The 20012-nt window shown below is 38.9% G+C and overlaps 1 protein-coding gene across 2 annotated transcripts in view; it reads left to right on the top strand.

Annotated features, from left to right (window-relative positions):
- Positions 1–20012, top strand: part of Usp3 (ubiquitin specific peptidase 3) — a 78886-nt gene that overhangs the window by 33728 nt on the left and 25146 nt on the right. For both annotated transcript variants that reach the window (XM_055597839.1, XM_055597844.1), the window contains 5 exons: positions 7975–8058; positions 10426–10507; positions 12289–12371; positions 13829–13942; positions 16960–17073. In XM_055597839.1, the coding sequence (XP_055453814.1) occupies positions 7975–8058; positions 10426–10507; positions 12289–12371; positions 13829–13942; positions 16960–17073 (477 nt within the window). The remainder of the gene's footprint in view (positions 1–7974; positions 8059–10425; positions 10508–12288; positions 12372–13828; positions 13943–16959; positions 17074–20012) is intronic.

Genomic DNA, 20012 nt, shown 5'->3' with positions numbered 1-20012 from the left:
GGCAGATCTCGTGAATTTGAGGCCAGCCTGGTCTACAAAGAAAGTTCAGGACAGCCAAGGCTACACAGAGCCTTGAAAAACAAACAAAAAGATATTTTAGCTATTAATAAGTAAAGTTAATTTCACTTGTAGTTAGCCAACATTTGTTAGCAAAAGAAGCCCCATATTATTTTATCTTGAAACTAAAAATACATTTTATAAGTATTGAAAACTAACCATCATTTTTAATAAAACTACTAACAATGAAGTAAAAAAGAAATTGTTAAACAGTGCTTTAACATAATACAGAAAGTATTGAGCTATAGATGATAAAATGCTGAGACTTCTATTAGTACAGAAACACTTCCTGCTACCACACATAGCTCCGTTACTGTTATTAAATATTACCTGTCAGCTTCAGCTATGGAGATAAGATAGTAAGTGAAATAATTAGTCATATTTTTATGAATATGAATTTTGGAAACAAAACCTGTATTTTCAAGTTATAAAATCTCTAGAAAATTCTGGAGGCTCTAATAAAAAAACAGCAGCTATATATTAATAGAAAATTTAGGAAAGCCGATTTATGAAAACTTAGAATAATCAAATAAATGAAAAACTATTCAACAAAAATTAGCAAACTATTAACTATAGCTAGAAATTAATGTATTTAAGGAACTATACCCCAAAATGAGTGCCTAGTGTATATGTTGCTTTTATTTTGGTTCTCAGTGAGAATTTATTATGTACTGGAAATCTAGTTTTATGGCTGTCTCTCCAAAATAATAAACATGTTTGACTATGGGAAAAAATAGAATTTTAATTAAAACATTTTGTTTTAATTAAAACATTTTAATTAAAACTGGCTTTGGCACATATGGAAGGGCTGGTGGTCTGAAAGGGTGACGTATCCGCAGGAGCTGTGGGGCTCCTCGGGTATCTTCATGTGTGCTGTGCTGCCCTTACTGTTCTCCTCCTAAGATTTTTGTACTGTGTATCTATCTAGTTTTACAGATTTACTGTTCGCCAAATGGACTCACATTATCAAGATTTTGTGAAAAGAGAAACTCTTGAATACAATAAGAATACTGAATATATTTGAATAAGAGAAAGACAAATGGTCAGAGATCATGAAACACATGAGATCAAGTCAAAAAACAGCAGGAATGAATGCAGTTAAAAACCGTTGTACGTTTACTCTCTCGTAAACTGTCTAGCAGAGTGGGGAATAGCTTCAACATTACACACACCCTGCCTCAACTATTTAACAGTACAAATGACTTGGGCCCTTATAAGATTCTCGATCCCACATGGTGCTTGTTTTCACTATGTGACAGTAGAGTCATTCAGACATGCCCTTTTCCTTATGGCAGTATGTATATATACCATACTGTATGTTTAAGTAGGATTTTATTAACTATTGATTAGGTGAGGTTTAAAACTGCTGAGGTTTTTTTTCTTTATTGCCAAGGATTGAACTCTAGTTGCTGATAAGCACAAGCACTCTACCACAGAGTGATAGCCTCAGCCCTGAACTACTTAAGTCTAGCTCAAGGAATTAAGGTTTGAGATGAATACGTAGTGAAGATGCTTCCTTGTATCATGGGTGAGAAACAAAGATACCAGTCTTTTTTACCCATTTCCTTATCCAGTGTCTGCAGATGTTACCAAATATGGTTCTAATTTTTAAAAAGTTTTATTTTTAATTCATATGCATATGTTTGTATCTGTTTAAGTGTGTCTCACATGCATGTGTGTGTCTGTGGAGGCCAGAAGAGGGCATTGGATTCTCCTGGGGCTGGAGTTACAGGTGGTTTGTGAGCTCACCCATCATGGCTGATGGGAATTTAACTAGAGTCTTCTGGAAGAGCTGTCTTTCCAACTCCCCAAATATGCTTTGTAAATATTGTTTTCTTTTTAACGCTCAATTTACCTAATTTTTCTTGTTTGGTTTTTTATTTCGTTCCCTACCCCCTACCCCCACACTAAATAATTGAGCCTTTCTCTTTACCTGGAAAGTAGTCTGCTATAAGTGGAGCTCATATTTACTTGAAGTAAAAAAAAAAAATCACTAAATAAAAGCTCACATAAGTATGAATATAATGGCTTAACAGTTGGTCCAGTGGATGGAGATAGTTGGTGGCTGCTGTGAATGTGAAGAGAGACTGAATTCTGGATTTCCTTGCAGTGAAGACTATCTGAATTTTGCCCACTTTCACCTATTCACAGTTTCTCAGTGCAAGTCGCAAAGAAGCTAGGAGGGGACCTTTCTAAGGTGCCTTTTTAAGCTAGACTTTGTGGAACACTTGCATTTTCATGTACTAGGGCTTGTAGCTCTTAAGTCAGTGATAAACAAGCTATAATCCATAGAACCACAGAGTTGAGGTATAGAATAAGGGACTAGGGAGGGCAGATAGATCTCCTTGAGAAGGGGAACTAGAATAGATAGTTATGAATGGATGGGGGTAGGGCTAGAACAGGAGGATCAGGTGAGGAGTGGGAAGGGAGAGGGAGGTAAGGTAGAGCATATGGAGAGAGAGGTCTAAAATAAGAGCCATTCAAATGGCTCTTAAAAGGGGCCATAAAAGATATACAGATATGAAAGCAATCTAATGAAATTGTCCAGTGAGGGAGACAAGAGTCCCAACTGGCCATCTCTTGTCATCAAATGAAGCTTTCAGTACCAAGTTGTTTTATATCTAATTGAGTTGTTGCCAAAATGGAGAGGTCCCATAGGAATTCCCAAATAACCCAGGCTGTGGCCAGGACTACAGGTGCTCTCCACAACCCCATTACTGGAGACACCTACACAACTCACTGAACATGGAGAAGTTGAGCTGGTCTCTACAGAGAGTCTTCACCTGTACCTGCTAGTGTCTTTGGTACAGGAAGGTACTCTGTACATTGCCAAAGGAGAAATGTAAACATCAGCCCAAACACTAAATGCTACTGTTAAATAAGAAAATGACTCGTAATGACATTCTGCTATACTCATAGATCAGTGCTTTGCTCAGCCATCATCAGAGAAGCTTCCTTCCACAACAGATGGGAACAAACACAGAGACCACAGGCAGACATTATGCAAAGAGTGAGAGACTTTGGAACACTCAGCCCTAGAAAGGGATGTCTCCATCAAGTCCTGTCCCACCCCACTGTCCCTTAGTGCTCAGAAACCTTCACAAGAAGAGGCAGAAAGTGTAAGGGCTAGAAGAGATGGAGGATACAAAGGCCCTCCAAATCAACTGGATCTACAACAAATAAACTGATAGAGACTGAAGCAGCATGCACAGGACCTACACAGGTCTGCATAAGGGCCCCCAAAGCAGAGATAGTAGTGGACACATGCTCCCATTCCTAACTCAGAAGTAGTATACAATTGATAACCACTTGCAAATGAAAATTTAGTTTCCTCCACGGAGTCTCACTGGGGAAAGAAAGCACTCGTAAGGGCAGGCTGCATGTTCAGCAGTAGATGGCCAGCAGAACACAAACTCAGCAGCATCTTTGGAGGTTCCTTCCTTGTTATAGAATGTCATGTCAGCTTTTCATTTTCTTTCTAATTATTTTTGTTTTATTTACATATACCCCCCCCCCCCCGTCTTTCTTTCTTTCACCTTGCAGGTCCTTTGCAAATATATTATGGCTCCCAATTTAGTGTTATTATGGGATTCCTGAGTATGTGAATGAGGGGGTCTCTGTTTTTTGTGCATTCTCTTGGGCTCTTTTCCTTCTGTTTGTTTTATTCAATTCCAAAGTGTTTTTTTAAGATTATATTTTATTATTATCCTTCAGAAGCCTGTTTACATACTGTTGTATTTATATATTTAGGAATACATACATGCACATATACATATGTACACATATACATACACACATGTACATATACATATACACACATATACATTATATATAATACACACGCGTGTGCGCTCACACATACATATATATACACATACATATATATACATGCATATATATACATACATATATATAATACACATATATATATAATACATATACACACACACACACACACACACACAAAGTAAAAAAGGCCATGAATTTGGGAGGGAACAAAATGGCTGCAATGGGAGGGGTTGGAGGGATGAAAGGGAAATCGGGGAAATGATAGTATAATTTCAAAGAAATAAAAGCTATTATTTTAAAAATGGTAAGAGATGAGGAGTTTAATAATCATTTATTTATGTGCTGATTGTGTTTCCCTTCCCTTTACTCACTTCCTCCCCACCTCCCCTCTTATTAGATAGTCTCTCTTTCTGTCTCTCATTAGAAAACAAACAAGTATACTGGAAGTATCAACTGGGTAGTACCTCTTCTTTTTTGTATGTTTATTTTGACTGTGTAGCCATGTCTGACCGGGAGTTCACTATGTAGACAAGGCTGGGATCAATCTGCCGCTTCTGCCTTCCAAGTGCGATTAAAGTGGCACCCACCTCAGTGTCTCCTATTGTTTTTAAAAATAGCTTTAGTTTTGAAACTATACTCCCATTATTTCCCCCATTTCCCTTTCCTTCCTCCACCCCCTCCCATGAAGCACCTTTTTTCTCTTTCAAATTCAAATTTTTTCTTTAATTGTTTTATATACATTGCATATGTGTGTGTGTGTATTCCTAAATATATAAATACAACTGGCTCAGTATGTATATGATCTCATGGCTGATCACTTGGCATTAGTACTTCAAGCCCCCTGAACATTATCTAATTTCTGATTTCACTGGTTATGATTAATTTCTTCAGTTATTTATTTTTTCTGAAAGGCAACTTTTTATGTTAAAATACATTTTTGAAGCATTCTCCTTGTGTGCTTTATTACTGCAAAAATTTTTACACAGCATTTTAATTGCTTTTGCCATAGCAAGTTGCAATCACTATTCTTTAAGTTGTGATATACCTTCTTCTAGGTATTTATTTTTTCTTCTTTTTTTTTTTTTAAATATCTTTTTTTAAATTTTTTTTTTTTAAGATTTAGTTTTTATTTATACAGTATTCTGCCTTCACACCAGAAGAGGGCACCAGATCTCACTATAGATGGTTGTGAGCCACCATGTGGTTGCTGGGAATTGAACTCAGTACCTTTGGAAGAACAGCCAGTGTTCTTAACCTCTGAGCCATCTCTCCAGCCCCTTATCTTTTTCTTCTAATCTCTACTTGATTTCTATCTCAATAGTATATCTTTATCTAAATGTTAAAATTTATGCTCATTCTGAAAAAACTCCTGGTGGCACACACCAGGAGTTGTGAGGCAGAGGCAGCAAATCTCTGAGCTCAAGGCTAGCCTGTTTTATAGAGTCAGTTCCAGAACAGCCAGAGCTACACAGAGAAGCCCTCTTTTGAAAAAAACCAACTTTCTCCCCATTCTTTTTGTGTGAATGATGTCTGCATGCATGTGCACACATATAGCTGAATTTGCCTGTGTGTGCATCTAGGGGCCAGAGTCTGTGTTAAGAGCCCTCTTCTGTTGCCCTTGCTGTTCCTTGTCTCTGTGCCCACCCCTCATACTCCTTCATACGAGGGTTATAGGCTTATTCTACCATGCCATTTTTATGGAATGCTGGGTATGAACACATCTCTACAGCCCCTTCATTCTTCATTTTCATCTTGAAAATGGTTATAGTTAAGTGATATTTCGGTTTGTTTATCAGTCATTAGTTAGGCCTTCCTGAAACTGGTGCTGTTTGCACACATGCCAATGTAAATGTAGTACATTTCTCCATCATTTTGTAAGAATGTCTTTTGACTCTGTTGACATATGATTGGTAGTATTCTTTGTAAGGCTAGAAATGATACAAACACTGCACACTGTCACATTCTGAGGATGAAAGCAAAATACTGCCTAACAGGCTGAACTGTGGCTAATAGGGAAGGGTTTGACAGTGCATCACTTGTGAAGTAAACACATTAATGAAATTTCCTAAAGTCAGCTCAGTTCTCTGTTGGTGTTTGGCCACATTAGTACAGATCTACAATGTGGTAACGAAAGCAGAGTGTTTCATTGAGAGAGGAAGCAACTTGACCTACTTGAGGCTCAACAACAGGACAAGGTTACAAATAAGTCTTATATTTCAATATATAAAAATGTTACTTTAACCAATATAATTTTATATCCTAGACTGAATCCATGTCATACCAAAAGCCATACTTTAAGAAGCTGGGAGTTGGTGGCACACGCCTTTAGTCCTAATACTCAGGAAAGTAAGGCAGGTGGATCTCTGTGAGTTTTAGGCCAGCCTGGTCTACAAAGTGAGTACAGGACAGTAGGGCTACACAGAGAAACCCTGTATCAGGAAACAAACAATCAAACAATAAAAACCAACCAACCAACCAAACAAACAAACAAAAACCTAAAAGAGAAGCAAACCAGTTAATTTGAAATCATTTCTTTAAAAAAAGCAGCCATGTTTCGAGAGCAGTTAGAGGTTTACTTGTGATTACATGTGGTGGCATCTTGTGATCTGAAGTTGTTCTTAAACTGCATCTATCTCTTAGTGAATGCTGGCAATTGGAGTGGTTTTTGGTTTGAACATTTGGGTTCTGTTTTATCAAAATGATATGCATTAATTTACAGAAACATAAAATGAAAATATAATTTGTTCTTCAGGGAATGCTTAATGTTCACTGAGGTACCCAGGTTTTCAAAGATAAAGTAACCTTGGCCCTTAAAATTTATATTGAGAGGAGGGATAATCAAACCTCCTGTCACAGGCATCTTGATTTTAGAAAGAATGGCAGTCCTGGGTTACGAAGGATCGCTCTGGATGTTTGTGGGGATGCTTGGAGTTAATGCTGAGAACTTGAAGACTGTCTTAGAGAGGTCCTGACTGACAGTGTGTGTGACATTCTGAAGTCTCTCAGCACATCCACTTAAATTTTCACTGCTTTGAATAAATCACGCCATAATTTTGTGTGTAATTGTTGTCTTAAATTACTTTCTCTTGTCACTTTCATTTTTATCAAGTAATTTCATATATGAAAGGGGTTCTACTACAGATGACCTACTTTTTACTAATTGCTATGTTTTCAAAATTTTGTTTGCTCTGAATCTTATTTTCATTTTTTTGGGTGCTTAATAAACAAATGGTTTTATACAAAGCTGTATATTAAAACAAAACAAAAATTAAAAAAACCCTTAGTCTATAATTAATTTTTGTTAAAACTGACCTTCTTCCAGGAAAAATTAAATGCTAATACACAAATCAAAATTTATTTTGTGTAATTCCTTGAAGTCACTTATCAACTTGCTACCACATAGACTATCAATTTTTAAAAATATTTAAAACATTTTTTCTTCCCAGCAACCACATGGTGGCTCATAACTATCTATAGTAAGATCTGGTGCCCTCTTCTGGTACACAGGCACATATGTAGGCAGAATGCTGTGTAAATAATAAAGAAATAAATCTTAAAAATTTTTTTCCCCCTCAAAGCCTCATCATTGTACTGAAAGACGCAGCCTAGAACTGGAAGGTCTTCCCAACTCATCAGATTCTCTTTCTAGTTTAATGTTTAACATGCTTTTTTTTTTTTTTTCTATGTAGATATCCCTACAGGTTAACTACCTTTTCTCTACTTTTCACTTTAGTTTCTTCTCCTCCAAACTCCCCATTAACTTGGGTTGAGAAGTGTCACCGTAAGGTATGAGGCTTAATGCTACCAGGGAAGAATGGGTACTTTTGGTTTCCTTTTCTGTGTATCTCCACTAACAAAGTGTATCTCGTGTAATAGCTTATTTCATTTCCAAAAGAAGAACTGGAGTTTTTAAATAAAAACATGAAAAAACACTAGTGCTCATTGTCCACGCGGCTTTAAGAAAAGTCTCTTAAAGTATTCCCTTGTGGACCCCAAATCCTCCTTAAGCCCAGCCCAGCACAGTGACCTATAGAGCCCTGTGACTGCCGGCAGCAGCCAGGCCTCTCAGTGCTGCACTGATACACTCCTCAAGGTCTTTACAGACACTGACTAGTATTTTCTTTGCAGTTATCGCTGTGACGATTTTGTGGTCAATGACACCAAGCTGGGCTTGGTACAGAAAGTGAGAGAACACTTACAGAACTTGGAAAAGTGAGTAGTGGTCCCGGAAGGGGGGCAACTCAGAGTCACCCAGTGGGCTGGTTTTCTGTTTGTTTGGTTGGTTTTTGTTTGTTTTTTTGAGAGCTTTGTAACCATCATGATGTGAATGCAGTTTGAAATGTCGATAGACAAAGCCTTGGGGTTAGAGATCTAAACTCTGCCTGTATTTCATTCAGTACTAATGTAGGCCACATCCAGGTCTAAGAGCCTGTTTTTAAGTCACTATCCACAAAGTTACAAGCTACTCAGTTCACTCACAGGGAAGAATTTTGTGGTTGCAAGGGAGCAGCATAAAAGGACATTAAGATAATTATAAAAGTACTGGCATTAGGACATTTTTTGCTGAATTGAAGATCTGCTTTGAAAGATCTTTGAAAGTGTGTTATTTTGCAAAGAAACTACAGCATAAGACCTCAGTTTGTATGTTTTTTGTTTGTTTTCTTTTTGGGGGGCTGGGGGCAAAGAAGTACATAGATCTTGAAATTACAAAGCTGTGAATGCTTTGTGACCCTAAAGAAACTGAAGAATTTGTGAAGACTTGTCTTGCTATATCCAAATTGCTTATTCAGATAAAACTAGAACTGAAAATGATAAATGGGATCCCATATGGCAATTCTGCTTGGCCCTGTAATGCCAGCTGCCTTAAGTGAAATCTGTGTGGCTCATCACAGATCACGCACATTGTCAGGTCCATCTGATTTATTGGGCAGTTGGTTGGTGCATTGAAAGTATTGTGAAAATTGCCATCTGGAGCATCTCTTGATGCTCTAAGTGTAAACCAGTAGAATACTTCAAAGTAATAGACGTAGAGGAAAAAATGTTTTCTGTTGTAATACTATAAGTCTTTGTGAACTGAAGTTTTTTTTTTTTTTATGCATTTCTTGCCGCCTGAATAAATTATAAAACTGGAAAGAAGAACTAAAATAGTCTAGATACTTGTGTCATCTTTTGGCTACTTTTCCAAAGTGCTTTTAGTTCTTTAATTGGAGATGAGCAGCATGGGATTATGTCTGATGAGAGACAGGTGCGGAAAAAGTCACTGAGAAACTGATTTTCAATTTTAATTAACTCTAGTTTAAATAGCTACATGTAATGGTGAGTGCCTGTTCCGTTGGATAGAGTGGACTAGAGCAGTGGCTCTCAACCTTCCTGACGCTGCGACCCTTTAATACAGCTCATGTTGTGCTCACCCCAACCATACATTGTTTTTGTTGATACTTCAGAACTGTAATTTTGCTACTGTTTTAAGTTATCAATGTCTGATATTCAGGATATCTGAAATGAGACCCCTGTGAAAGGGTTGCTCAACTTCAAAAGGGGCCATGACCTACACGTTGAGAACTACTGGTCTAGGGGATCCTACTATCTTGAGAAAACTGAGAATAAAATACAATAACATATTTTTAAAAGCAAAATGCTTTATTTAGGTAGTTTCAACCCAAAAGGTATTAGTCATGTTCGTTAAGCGAATGGACAGTGTTCATATGATTTCCTCATTTTCAGTACTGGTAAAATAGTATTTTAATCCTGGAGTTAGCCCCTGTATCTTGTCACCAGCAAGATGGCTTGAAGCAACTGATATTAGACCTGTGTTTCAAAGACACAGTAGTTCATGTGGAAGTTATGGGAAGAAAAGTAAATATGTTTTTGGTAATTTTAAATGATATAAACGAATTGGCAAACTTAAAGCCTGTACTGTTAAATGGTAATTTTTATTTTCTTTAAAATTAGTTCTTCTGGTTCTAACTTTAAAGAGATAGAGGATGGGAGGTGAATTTTAAGCAAAATATTTTTGTTAAGAAAAAAAATTGAAATGATCTTGAGATTTTTCTAATGTACTTAGGATTTACTTTGAAATGTCCTTTGCAGTCTAACTAAATTGGATGACTGAGCTTATACACGTCCATGTCCTTGTGCTGTGTCATTCTTCAGACTCCTTTAGTCCACTAAGGCAAGTGAGTGAACTATGACACATTATTTGAGACTAGCTGTTTCTTATCAGTCATGTAAGATCAGGGTGTTTGTTTGTTTGTTTTGTCATGAGGAACAGATCTTCTGGATTTTGAAGCTTTTATTGGGTAGATTGAATGAGTGGTGGTTGGGTGAGCCAGCTTTGTTTGAAGTAGCATCTAGCCCTCACCTGCTGTGGAGGAGCAGTGTGGATTTCCAGGAAGTGAAAAGCCTATGCTCACTTCAAACACTAGGGGCCTGACTGGTTGCTTGATGGCCTGATAAAGCAGCCAGGCAGAACTGTGTGCAGGACTCTGTGCCTTGGACGCTGAGAGCAGCTTGAGTTTATCCTTTAGTCTACTGTGTATTCATTAATGTCTTTTTAACTGTCTGTTTATATTTTAATAGCTCAGCCTTTACAACTGAGAGGCATAGGAAAAGAAAATTATTGGAAAACTCATCACTAAACAGCAAGTTATTAAAAGTAAATGTAAGTAATTAAAATTTATTTCTATGTAAGAGTTAATATCTAATCACTGTTTGTCACAGCTCTAATAAGTGTCCTTCCTCTTATAAACTTTTGTTAAATGTGTGCTTTGATCTGAAGTGTTTTGCAAAAACGTTTGCCACTTATTACCCACTACCACCACCTTTATTTTTGGAGATAATCTGTGTAGCCATGGCTATCCTAGAATCTCTATGTAGACAAGGCTGGCTTCAAACTCAGAGATCTGCCTGCCTCTGCCTCCCCAGTGCTAGGATCAAAGGCTTGCACCACCCTGCAAGCAGTTTTCTGTCTTTTGTTTTGTTTTTGTTGTTTTAGTTTGAGACAGGGTCTCACTATATAGTCCTGGCCAGCCTGCAACTTTCTATGTAGACCAGGCTGGCCTTGAACTAAAAAATCAGTCTGCCTCTGCCTCTGAGGGCTGGGATTAAAGGTGTGGCCTAGCACACCCTGCACATCCAGTCCAAGCAGTTCACTCTTAGTGCTTACCTAATTAGGCACCTTCTGGGGTTCTCTCTGAGAGATCCTTATTTAGAGTTATTGCTTTGATGAAACACCATGACCAAAGCAACTTGGAGAGGAAAGGGATTGTTCGGCCTACACCTCTATATCACAATTCATCATTGAACTCAGGGCAGAAACTCAAACAGGGCAGGAACTGGGAGACAGGAGCTGATGCAGAGGCCCCAGAGGGGTGCTGCTTATTGGTTTGTTTCCCATGGCTTGCTCAGCTGCTTATAGAATACAGGACCACCAGGGGTGGTCTCATTCACAATGGGCTAGGTCCTCCCTCACCAATCACTAATTAGGAAAATGCCCTACAGGCTTGCCTACAGCCAGATCTTTAATTGAGGTTTCCTCCTCTGAGATGACTTTAGCTTGTGTCAAGCTGACATAAAAACTTATCCTGCACTTCAAATACTAGTGGGTCTGACTGATCACTTCATGACCTGATAAAGTAGCTAGGCAGGACTCGGTGCATGGATCCTGAGAGCAGCTTGAGTTTTTCCTTTATCCTTTCTCCTAGGGTTTTTTGTTGTTGTTGTTGTTTGTTTGTTTGTTGTTTGTTTTTTTGAGATAGGGTTTCTCTGTTTAGCTTGGAAAGCACTCATTTTAAAGTTACTACATATTTTAAAATTACCCAGCAGTATTTTTGCCTTGCATTTGACCTTTTGCCTCCACTGGACATGTACCTAAAGTCTTAAGGATTTTTAGAAGAAAAAGCTAAGGTGCTCTCTTAGTCATCTGACTAAGGCAGAGATGTTTTGGGTTGGACTAGAGGGTTTACCTCCTGGTGTAGTATTCAGATATCTTGGAGCATTTGTAGAACTAATCAGAAAACCAACCCTTTGACTTTTAAGAAGTTTAGGAAGTATTTTATGGTTATGTGGTTCGTGACACATTGCTAGGAAAATATCTGTCAGTTGGGTATGCTTTTCAGTTAAAAGCTGGGGTTTACATGTTAGTGATTTTTATATTTTTAGTAGAACCATGTAAATGTGTTAACTTAGAATATATTTCCCTGCTTTCTTGCATCAATGGTACTTACTGATGCTTATTTTCTCTGAAAACAGATGCAAAAAACGTCCATGCCCTCACATAGCCTAGAGAATTTGTCTGAAATATTCACTGGGCAGACAAGGGTAAAGAGATGCTTCTAGATAGGCCTGGTGCTAGAGTTTCAAGCAGAGGCCTTGCCTTAGCTTAGATGTTTAAAACAACTAGCCACCCTTGGAACACTAATAGCCTCTTCTTCCATGTTACAGGGAAGTACAGCTGCCATTTGTGCCACAGGCCTTCGGAATTTGGGCAACACTTGTTTCATGAATGCTATCCTTCAGTCACTCAGGTAATGAATGCTACAGTCAGAGGTTTAAGTATTTGACATTACAGATCAAGAGCAAAGGCTCAGTGTTCAGAGCCTGCTTTCTGCCTCTAACTCTAGTTCCTGTGCTTTTCCTTAAGTAAAATTGAGAGAATGGTTCCTGTGTCATAGAGTAGGAAGGAAGAATAAATAATGTAATTACTCTAAACTCCTTCAAGCACGTTCTATTAGAAAATCATGGTCAGCTCTAATTTCCTTTTGCTTCTTGAATGGCCACAGGAAGGATCAGGACACCTCTGTGAAAGGTGGGATAATAAATATTTTAGAACATGTGCATGTTTCTTTCCTATTTTATCCCAATCTCAGCTACTCAGGAAGCTAAGGCAGGAAGATGGCCGGCTCAAGCCCAGGCTGGGCAACAGCCAAACCTCAATTAGCAAAGGAAAAGATAAGTTAAAAAAAAAAAACAAAACAAACAACAACAAAAACTTTCATTGACAACATAAAAGTTCCCTGGCTGAGTGCTCTATCTGGCTTGTAGGCTTTAGTCTGTAGATCCCTGGGCTACAGGGGACCTGGTTTAGAGCTTATATCCACCACTAGTTAAGTCTCCATCATAGCCATAAGCACTTTACAACATAGGAGAATGGCAATAAGAGAGTGGCCAATAGGGCTGACCTCAGTAGAAGAAACTGTTTTGAAAGTTTTAGTAGTTTTAGACTTTAATGAGGCATCAAAGGCTGGAGTTAGTTATCTTCCCAGGGCACACTTGAGACAGAGCAGAGCCATGCTGAATTTGCTTTGAAGATTTTGCCTTTCCATTTATCTATTCTTCCTTAAAGAAACTCTAGTTACTTCTAATTTGTTTCTGTATTTATATAGCACATCTGTATTATATGTCCCTATAAATCTTATATAGCATGTCTAAATAATAATAATATTGCTATTGGATGGTTTCATAGTTTGTTTTATGTGAGGAAATTATTTCATTGAATACTTGGAAACAAGTACTCTAAAAAAGAAGTGAAAGCAGGGTGTAGCTCAGTTGACAAGGAGCACCCCAAGTGCACATCAGGCCCTGGCATGAACCCCAGCACACATAAGCTGGGTGTGCTGGTGCAAGCCTGTAACCTCAGCATTTGGGAAGTAAGGCAGGGAATTAGAAGTCTGAGGTCATTTTTGGCTACCACATAGTAAGTTCAAGGCAAGAGAAGGGGAGGTATGAAGTGTATGAGTGAGGAGAAAGGGAAAGAGAAGGAGGAAGGGACAGGATAACCTATGATGGAGGGGAAATCTCAAAGTTGTATATCTGCTATTTCTTAAAGTGAGGGAATAACAATGAACAGAACTGCATTGTTTACTGTGTAATGAAGCAAATGAAAGATCATATTTTAAAAATTCTTGTGTAGATTTTATAAACTTTTACTTTCCTTTAAATTATTTTATTTAAAAAATAATTTTTTCACTTCCTTTTAAAATAGTAACATTGAACAGTTTTGCTGTTATTTCAAAGAACTGCCTGCTGTGGAGTTAAGGAATGGGAAAACAGCAGGAAGGCGAACATACCACACCAGGAGCCAAGGGGACAGCAATGTGTGAGTTATCAGAAATGTCCTTTCTGGCTTTGAGCTGCAAAACAAATGAATCTCTCTGGTGATTTTTATATTATTTGAGGTAATAATTAGGTTTTACAAAGCTCTTCTCAAATTATGTTAATCTAGCTCATAATCTTACTAATTGTTCTTTTTTTTTTTTTTTTTAATTCTGCTATTGTAATGGGAAGGATAACTTACACACTTCACCTGCGTCTTTGCAGGCAGGCATCTGTATATGCAAGACCTGCAGGTGTGGGTATTTATAAGTATGGCTAGTTCATGTTAATCTATTGATCTGATAGTCTTAGGTAATCCTGTTTGGGTAATAAAATTAATAGTCAATTTGAGTTAATATGGAGGGGTTGAAAACAGAAGTGGCACATTCAGACTGCACTGCCACTTGGCCCTTCCGGGGTTCAGAAGACCTGCTGTCACACTGATAGTGTAGTGCATCTTTTCCTGACCGTTACTGGCTTCCCTGTATGCATGTAATGTTTTTCCTGCTTGCCTCTTTCACTCCCCCCACACCCTTTTCCCACTAATTTTGAAAGGCCATTTTATAAAGAGACATTGCTCTGCCTCAATGGCTGAGAGGGAGAGGGAGGAGAGAGAGTAGGATAGAACATATTAGAATATTGGGTAACAAAGCGATCCCCAATGTGGAGAAGGGGTCATGCAGTGTGAAGGGTGTTTGGTGGCAGCATATAGAATGAATGGGAAATTGCACCTGCATTTAAAGGGGCTTCCATTGTGTCAGAGGAGACGGCAATGAAATAGGAGAAAATGCATGTGTACAAAAGTTAAGAGAAACACTTGGTGTATTGGTGTTATTTGGAATTTGGTTACAGCCTACAGAAGTTATCTCTGGCCAATTTGGCCAAAAATGGTGAGTCTACATTACTGGATGTGTTGAAAGTCAGCCCAGAGCTAGCTCCAAAGCCACCATTTTGCAGAGCTGCCCTCCAAAAACACTGATGCCTATTCTGTGCCTGGACTTGGGGTGTGCTTGTTACCTCTTCCACCTCCAAGGAAGGTTTGGTGCTGTCCCTGCTTTTTTGTGTCACTTCACTCCTGCTTCAAGTGTACAGAACCCAGACCATGTAGCTTGCTTCAGCCGCATGGAAGGCTAAGCAAGCACCTTGCAGCTATTCTAGTGTCTGCTGGGAGTAGGCACATGGTTTGCATCCTAGGCACCTTCTAGATTACAGGGTTGAAAAAGAAGATATTAGGCTGTCTGAGATAACCTTCAGTCAAGTGTTCAAGAGTGGTTGGTTATATTGATAAATCTGGTAACTGAATTAAAAATGTATTAGTTTAGCTACATGCACAGAAAATCAAAATTAACTGTAACTTAAATATCCATGGTTTTATTTTCCCATGTGAATTTAGAGGTTATCTGTCAAGGATTTTTTTGCAAAGTCATTAGGCTCCTTCTTGCTTAGAGGAGCATTTTTCACCCACATTGGCCCAGATAATGAGGCACTCCCATTACTAATGTGTTTTAGCTATGACAAAAAGAAGGGATTGATAAGGACTACTTTTTTTTTTTTTTTTTTTTTTTTTTTTTTTTTTCCCTGAGGAAATGCCCCTGGAAGGTGGCACACTCCTAGGTTTTTATTTTAGGAGTTCATATGATTGATAAGAAATGGAGATTCTGTGAAAGAAGTCAAGAATAGCTGTTGGGAGAAGAGCAGTAAAAGTTTTGCACATAATGACTGTGAAGTGATCAGGAAGATGTGCAGTAGGAAGTTCCTGTCAGAATTGGAAGGAAAACTAAATAAAGGCTGTCCTGAAGGCCGGAAATGGTGGGCACACCTTTAATACCAGTAGAAGCAGAGGAGTTTGAGTCTGAGGCCAACCTGGTCTATATAGCAAGTTCCAAGATAGCCAAGGATACATGGGGAGATCCTGTCACAAAACACCAAAAGTCATTAAGAGAAAGTCTCTTCTAGATTTAGGTTTAAGCTCACCGTGTGGCTTTAAGCCCAGAAGCAGCCTTGTGACCACATGCACTGTCTGGGGCAGAGGCAAACAGTTAAGTCTGGAAGTTCCCTGTGAGGTGAAGAAGTAAACATGCAGGAGATGGGGAAGGGATGTTCTGTAGATTGTTTACATTTTTGTGTGGGGTTTGTTTGTTTGTTTTCAAGACAGGGTTTCTCTGCAGCCTTGGCTGTCCTCGACTCACTTTGTGTATTAGGACTCACTTTGTGAGATCCACCTGCCTCTGCCTCCCTGAGTGCTGGGATTATAAGCATGCGCCATCACACCTGGCTGCTTGTTTATATTTTCAAAATGAACATGCTTAAGTAATTTGCTTGTAAATAATCCACTGCTTTACTGTTTTGTGTGTTTCCCTTAAATTCAGTGAACAAAATAATAGTACCAATTAATTTTGTCAACAATACTGCTATTTATATGGACTTTTGAAATGTTCTTACATAGCTGTCAGACTTAGTTCAAAAGACTAAGCCCTTGAAAATTTTCATTTTTTATTATGTATTTTAGACAGCTGAGTCATATATGTTGAAGTAGTGGCCTTCAAAAATGCTAAAGCTTCCCAGAGACTCATACTCCAACCAAGGACTATTCATGGAGATAACCTAGAACCCCCTGCACAGATGTAGCAATGTGATAGTTCAGTGTCCAAGTGGCTTCCATAGTAACGGGAAGAGGGACTGCCTCTGACATAATCTGATTGGCCTGCTTTTTGATCACCTCCCCCTGACGGGGAGCAGCCTTACCAGGCCACAGAAGATGACAATGCAGCCACTCCTGATGTGATCTGATAGACTTAAGATCAGAAGGAAGGAGAAGAGGACCTCCCCTATCAGTGGACTTAGGGAGGGACATGCATGAAGAAGGGGGAGGGACGGTGGGACTGGGAGGGGAGGAGGAAGGGGCTTATGGGGGGAATACAAAATGAATAAAGTGTAACTAATAGTAAAAAAATAAAAATAAAAAAATCAGAAAAAAAGTTAAAAAAAATGCTAAAGCTACCGTCTCTCCCTCTATCCCAGGTCATTGGTAGAAGAGTTTAGAAAGACACTGTGCGCTTTATGGCAAGGCAGCCAGACTGCATTTAGCCCTGAGTCCTTGTTTTATGTTGTCTGGAAGATCATGCCTAATTTTAGGTAAGTATTGAAGAAGGGCGCTGAAGACGTTGGTGCTCTTTTCACTGCTTCTAAGATCTTACAAGGCTGCTAACACTACAAGTGCTCAAAACAGCACTTTTATTAAATGAACAAAGGGACTGAGTAAAAACTGGTTTATTTAAAATCCCCTAAGTAGCGTATGTGTGCTAGGAATACGTAATGGATGACAAAAGTTCCTTGATTTTTAAAAATTCTGTTCATTCTGTCATCTTCTTTCTTTCGTTCTCTTTCTCTCTCTTTCTTATCTTTCTGTCTGTCTATGCATCGATGTTTTGCCTGCATGTATGCCTGTGTCAGGGTGTCAGAATCCCTGGAACTGGAGTTACAGAAAGTTGTGAGCTGCCATGTGGGTGCTTGGAATTGAACTCAGGTCCTCTGAAAGAACAGCCAGTGCTCCTCACTACTGAGCCATCTCTCCAGCTCTGATTTTTTTTTAATTTATTTTTTATTTTTTTATTTTTCTTATTAGTTACATTTTGTTAACTCTGTATCCCACTCCTTCATTCCCTCCCAATCCCACCCTCCCTCCCTCATCTCCTCCCTGCCCCTTTCCAAGTCCACTGATAGGGGAGGACCTCCTCCCCTTTCATCTGACCTTGTTTTATCAGGTATCTTCAGGACTGGCTGCGAAGTCCTCCTCTGTAGCCTAACAGGACTGCTCCTCCCTTGGTGGGTAGGGAGGTCAAAGAGCCAGCCATTGAGTTCCTGTTAGAAATAGTCCTTGTTCCCCTTACTATTGGAAACCAATTGGTTACTGAGCTTCCATGGGCTACATCCGAGCAGAGGTTCTAGGTTATATATATTCATGGTCCTTGGTTGAGTGTCAGTCTCAGAAAAGACCCTGTGCCCAGATATATTTGGTCCTTGTGGAGCTCCTATCCTTTCCACATCATACTAACTCCCCTTCTTTCATATGATTCCCTGTACTCTGCTGAAGGTTTGGCTCTGAGTCTTAGTATTTGCTTTGAAACACTGTTAGGTAGAGTCTTTCAGATGCCTTCTGCGGTAGACTCCTGTCATATGTTCAATGCACATCCTATTTGTCTTTCTAAATGAGGATTGATCATATTACCCCGTGTCCGCCTTCTTGATTATCTTTTTTAGGTGTATAGATTTCATTATGTTTATCATATCTTATAGGTCTATATAAGCGAGTATGTACCGTGTTTGTCTTTCTCCTTCTGGGATACTTCACTCAGAATGATCTTTTCCAGATCCCACCATTTGCTCCAGCTCTGATTTTTTTAAAGTCTTACAGAGAAATAATTGCCACTTTGTACTGTTTCTTATTCCAACTGAAAAAATGAAGTAAGGGCTGGGATTCAGTGGTAGAGCACTAGCGCCTGGTGTGTGCGAGGCCACGGGTTCATTCTGTAATACTGCCACGCACAAAGAAGTGAAATGAAAGCAGTGGCAGTCCAGTGTCAGGCACTGTGCTGTGTAGGCTCTAAAGGTCAGAACCCTTAGTTCACTAGCAGTCACACTTTGGGAGACATTAGGCCAATCCTATTTAGCCACCTGTCCTTTCTCTGATAGCTTGTCCTACCTCTCTTGGTTGTCATTTCTGTGAGAGTTAAGATCATTACAGAAGTATAGTGCCCAGTGTTTGCCATATTTGGCTGATTTTATTCTTTTTTCTTAAATTTTATTCTTTTATTGAAGCAAGTTGTAGTTCTTAGAAGTCATGATTTGGCATCTTGCATATATCCTTCCTTATTTAAAAACACATTGTAGTGAAACTTAATATGTTTTGTACCTTTTAACATAGAGAAATGTTTAAAAGGTTAAAAATCAAAGTTTCTGTAATTTACTGCCTACCAAATGAGTCCAGCCTTTAAATATATGACTTAACCACTGTTAACCCGTCTTTGTTTTCATTTTGTTTTGTTTGTTTGTTTTTTCGAGAAAGGGTTTCCCTCTGTAGCCTTTGCTATCCTGCACTTGCTTTGTAGACCAGGCTGGCCTGGAACTCATAAGAGATTCACCTGCCTCTACCTCACAGCCAGCTTTTTGGTTTTGTTGTTATTGTTTTGTTTGTTTGTTTGTTCTACAAACAGTTTCTCTTTGTAGCCTTGGCTGTCCTAGAACTCACTCTGTAGACCAAGGCTGGCCTTGAACTCAACAGAGATCTGCCTTTTCTAACTCCCAAGTGCTGGGATTAAAGGCATGTGCCACCGAAGACACTGGTCTTTGTTTTCAAGGAAACTTGTGTATCATTCTCTTTAAGTCTCCTCTCAGAAGAGACTCCAAAGAATTTTAGAATTTCCTAACTCTAAAGTAGGAAAAGCCAAAGTGAGGGTTTAGATGGCACTCATCAGGCTCTAACTTAACATGTAACAGAGGTTCCCATTTATTGAATGTCTACTATGTGGCCAGCCCTAAGTACTTTATCCTTACTAAAAAGCAAGCAACAAAGCATTTTGGCCAAGGCAGAAAGTATTACTCCTAAGTGTAGAGAAGTCAAAACAGAGAAGCAACTTGTTCAGTCTTACACATCTCCTTGGTGGTCTGACCAAAGTTAGAGCCCAGAGTGTTTAGGAGTTGGTTCACAGCAGATGTTCTTTGAGTGAAGCCATGGTTCATTTTCCTTGGTTCCCAGGGTGATCATGGTCCTTCCACCTTGAATATTTGACACATCCCCATATTTTGATACTGTGCAATCTGCTCACATCCCTGCCCTTTCTGGTTTCTATAGCCCAACTGTGAGCATGGTTTAGTTAATGACTGGATTTACCGATTTTAGTATTCTACTGATGAATAAAGGAACTTCAGAAGAGACAGCCAGGTAGGGAAATTCATTTGAGTCTCTGGGGTGATTTCTGGTACACTGGAGTTCTGATGTTGCCTTAATTACTGCTGAGCATCAGCTGGCTTTCTTCTGGTTCTGCAATAATTGAGACTGTTCTTCATTTTCATGT

The sequence above is a fragment of the Psammomys obesus genome, unplaced genomic scaffold, assembly GCF_907164565.1.
Source record: "Psammomys obesus unplaced genomic scaffold, mPsaObe1.curated_primary_1811, whole genome shotgun sequence".
Classification (NCBI taxonomy): domain Eukaryota; kingdom Metazoa; phylum Chordata; class Mammalia; order Rodentia; family Muridae; genus Psammomys; species Psammomys obesus.
This window is presented reverse-complemented; position numbering and strand designations above follow the sequence as displayed.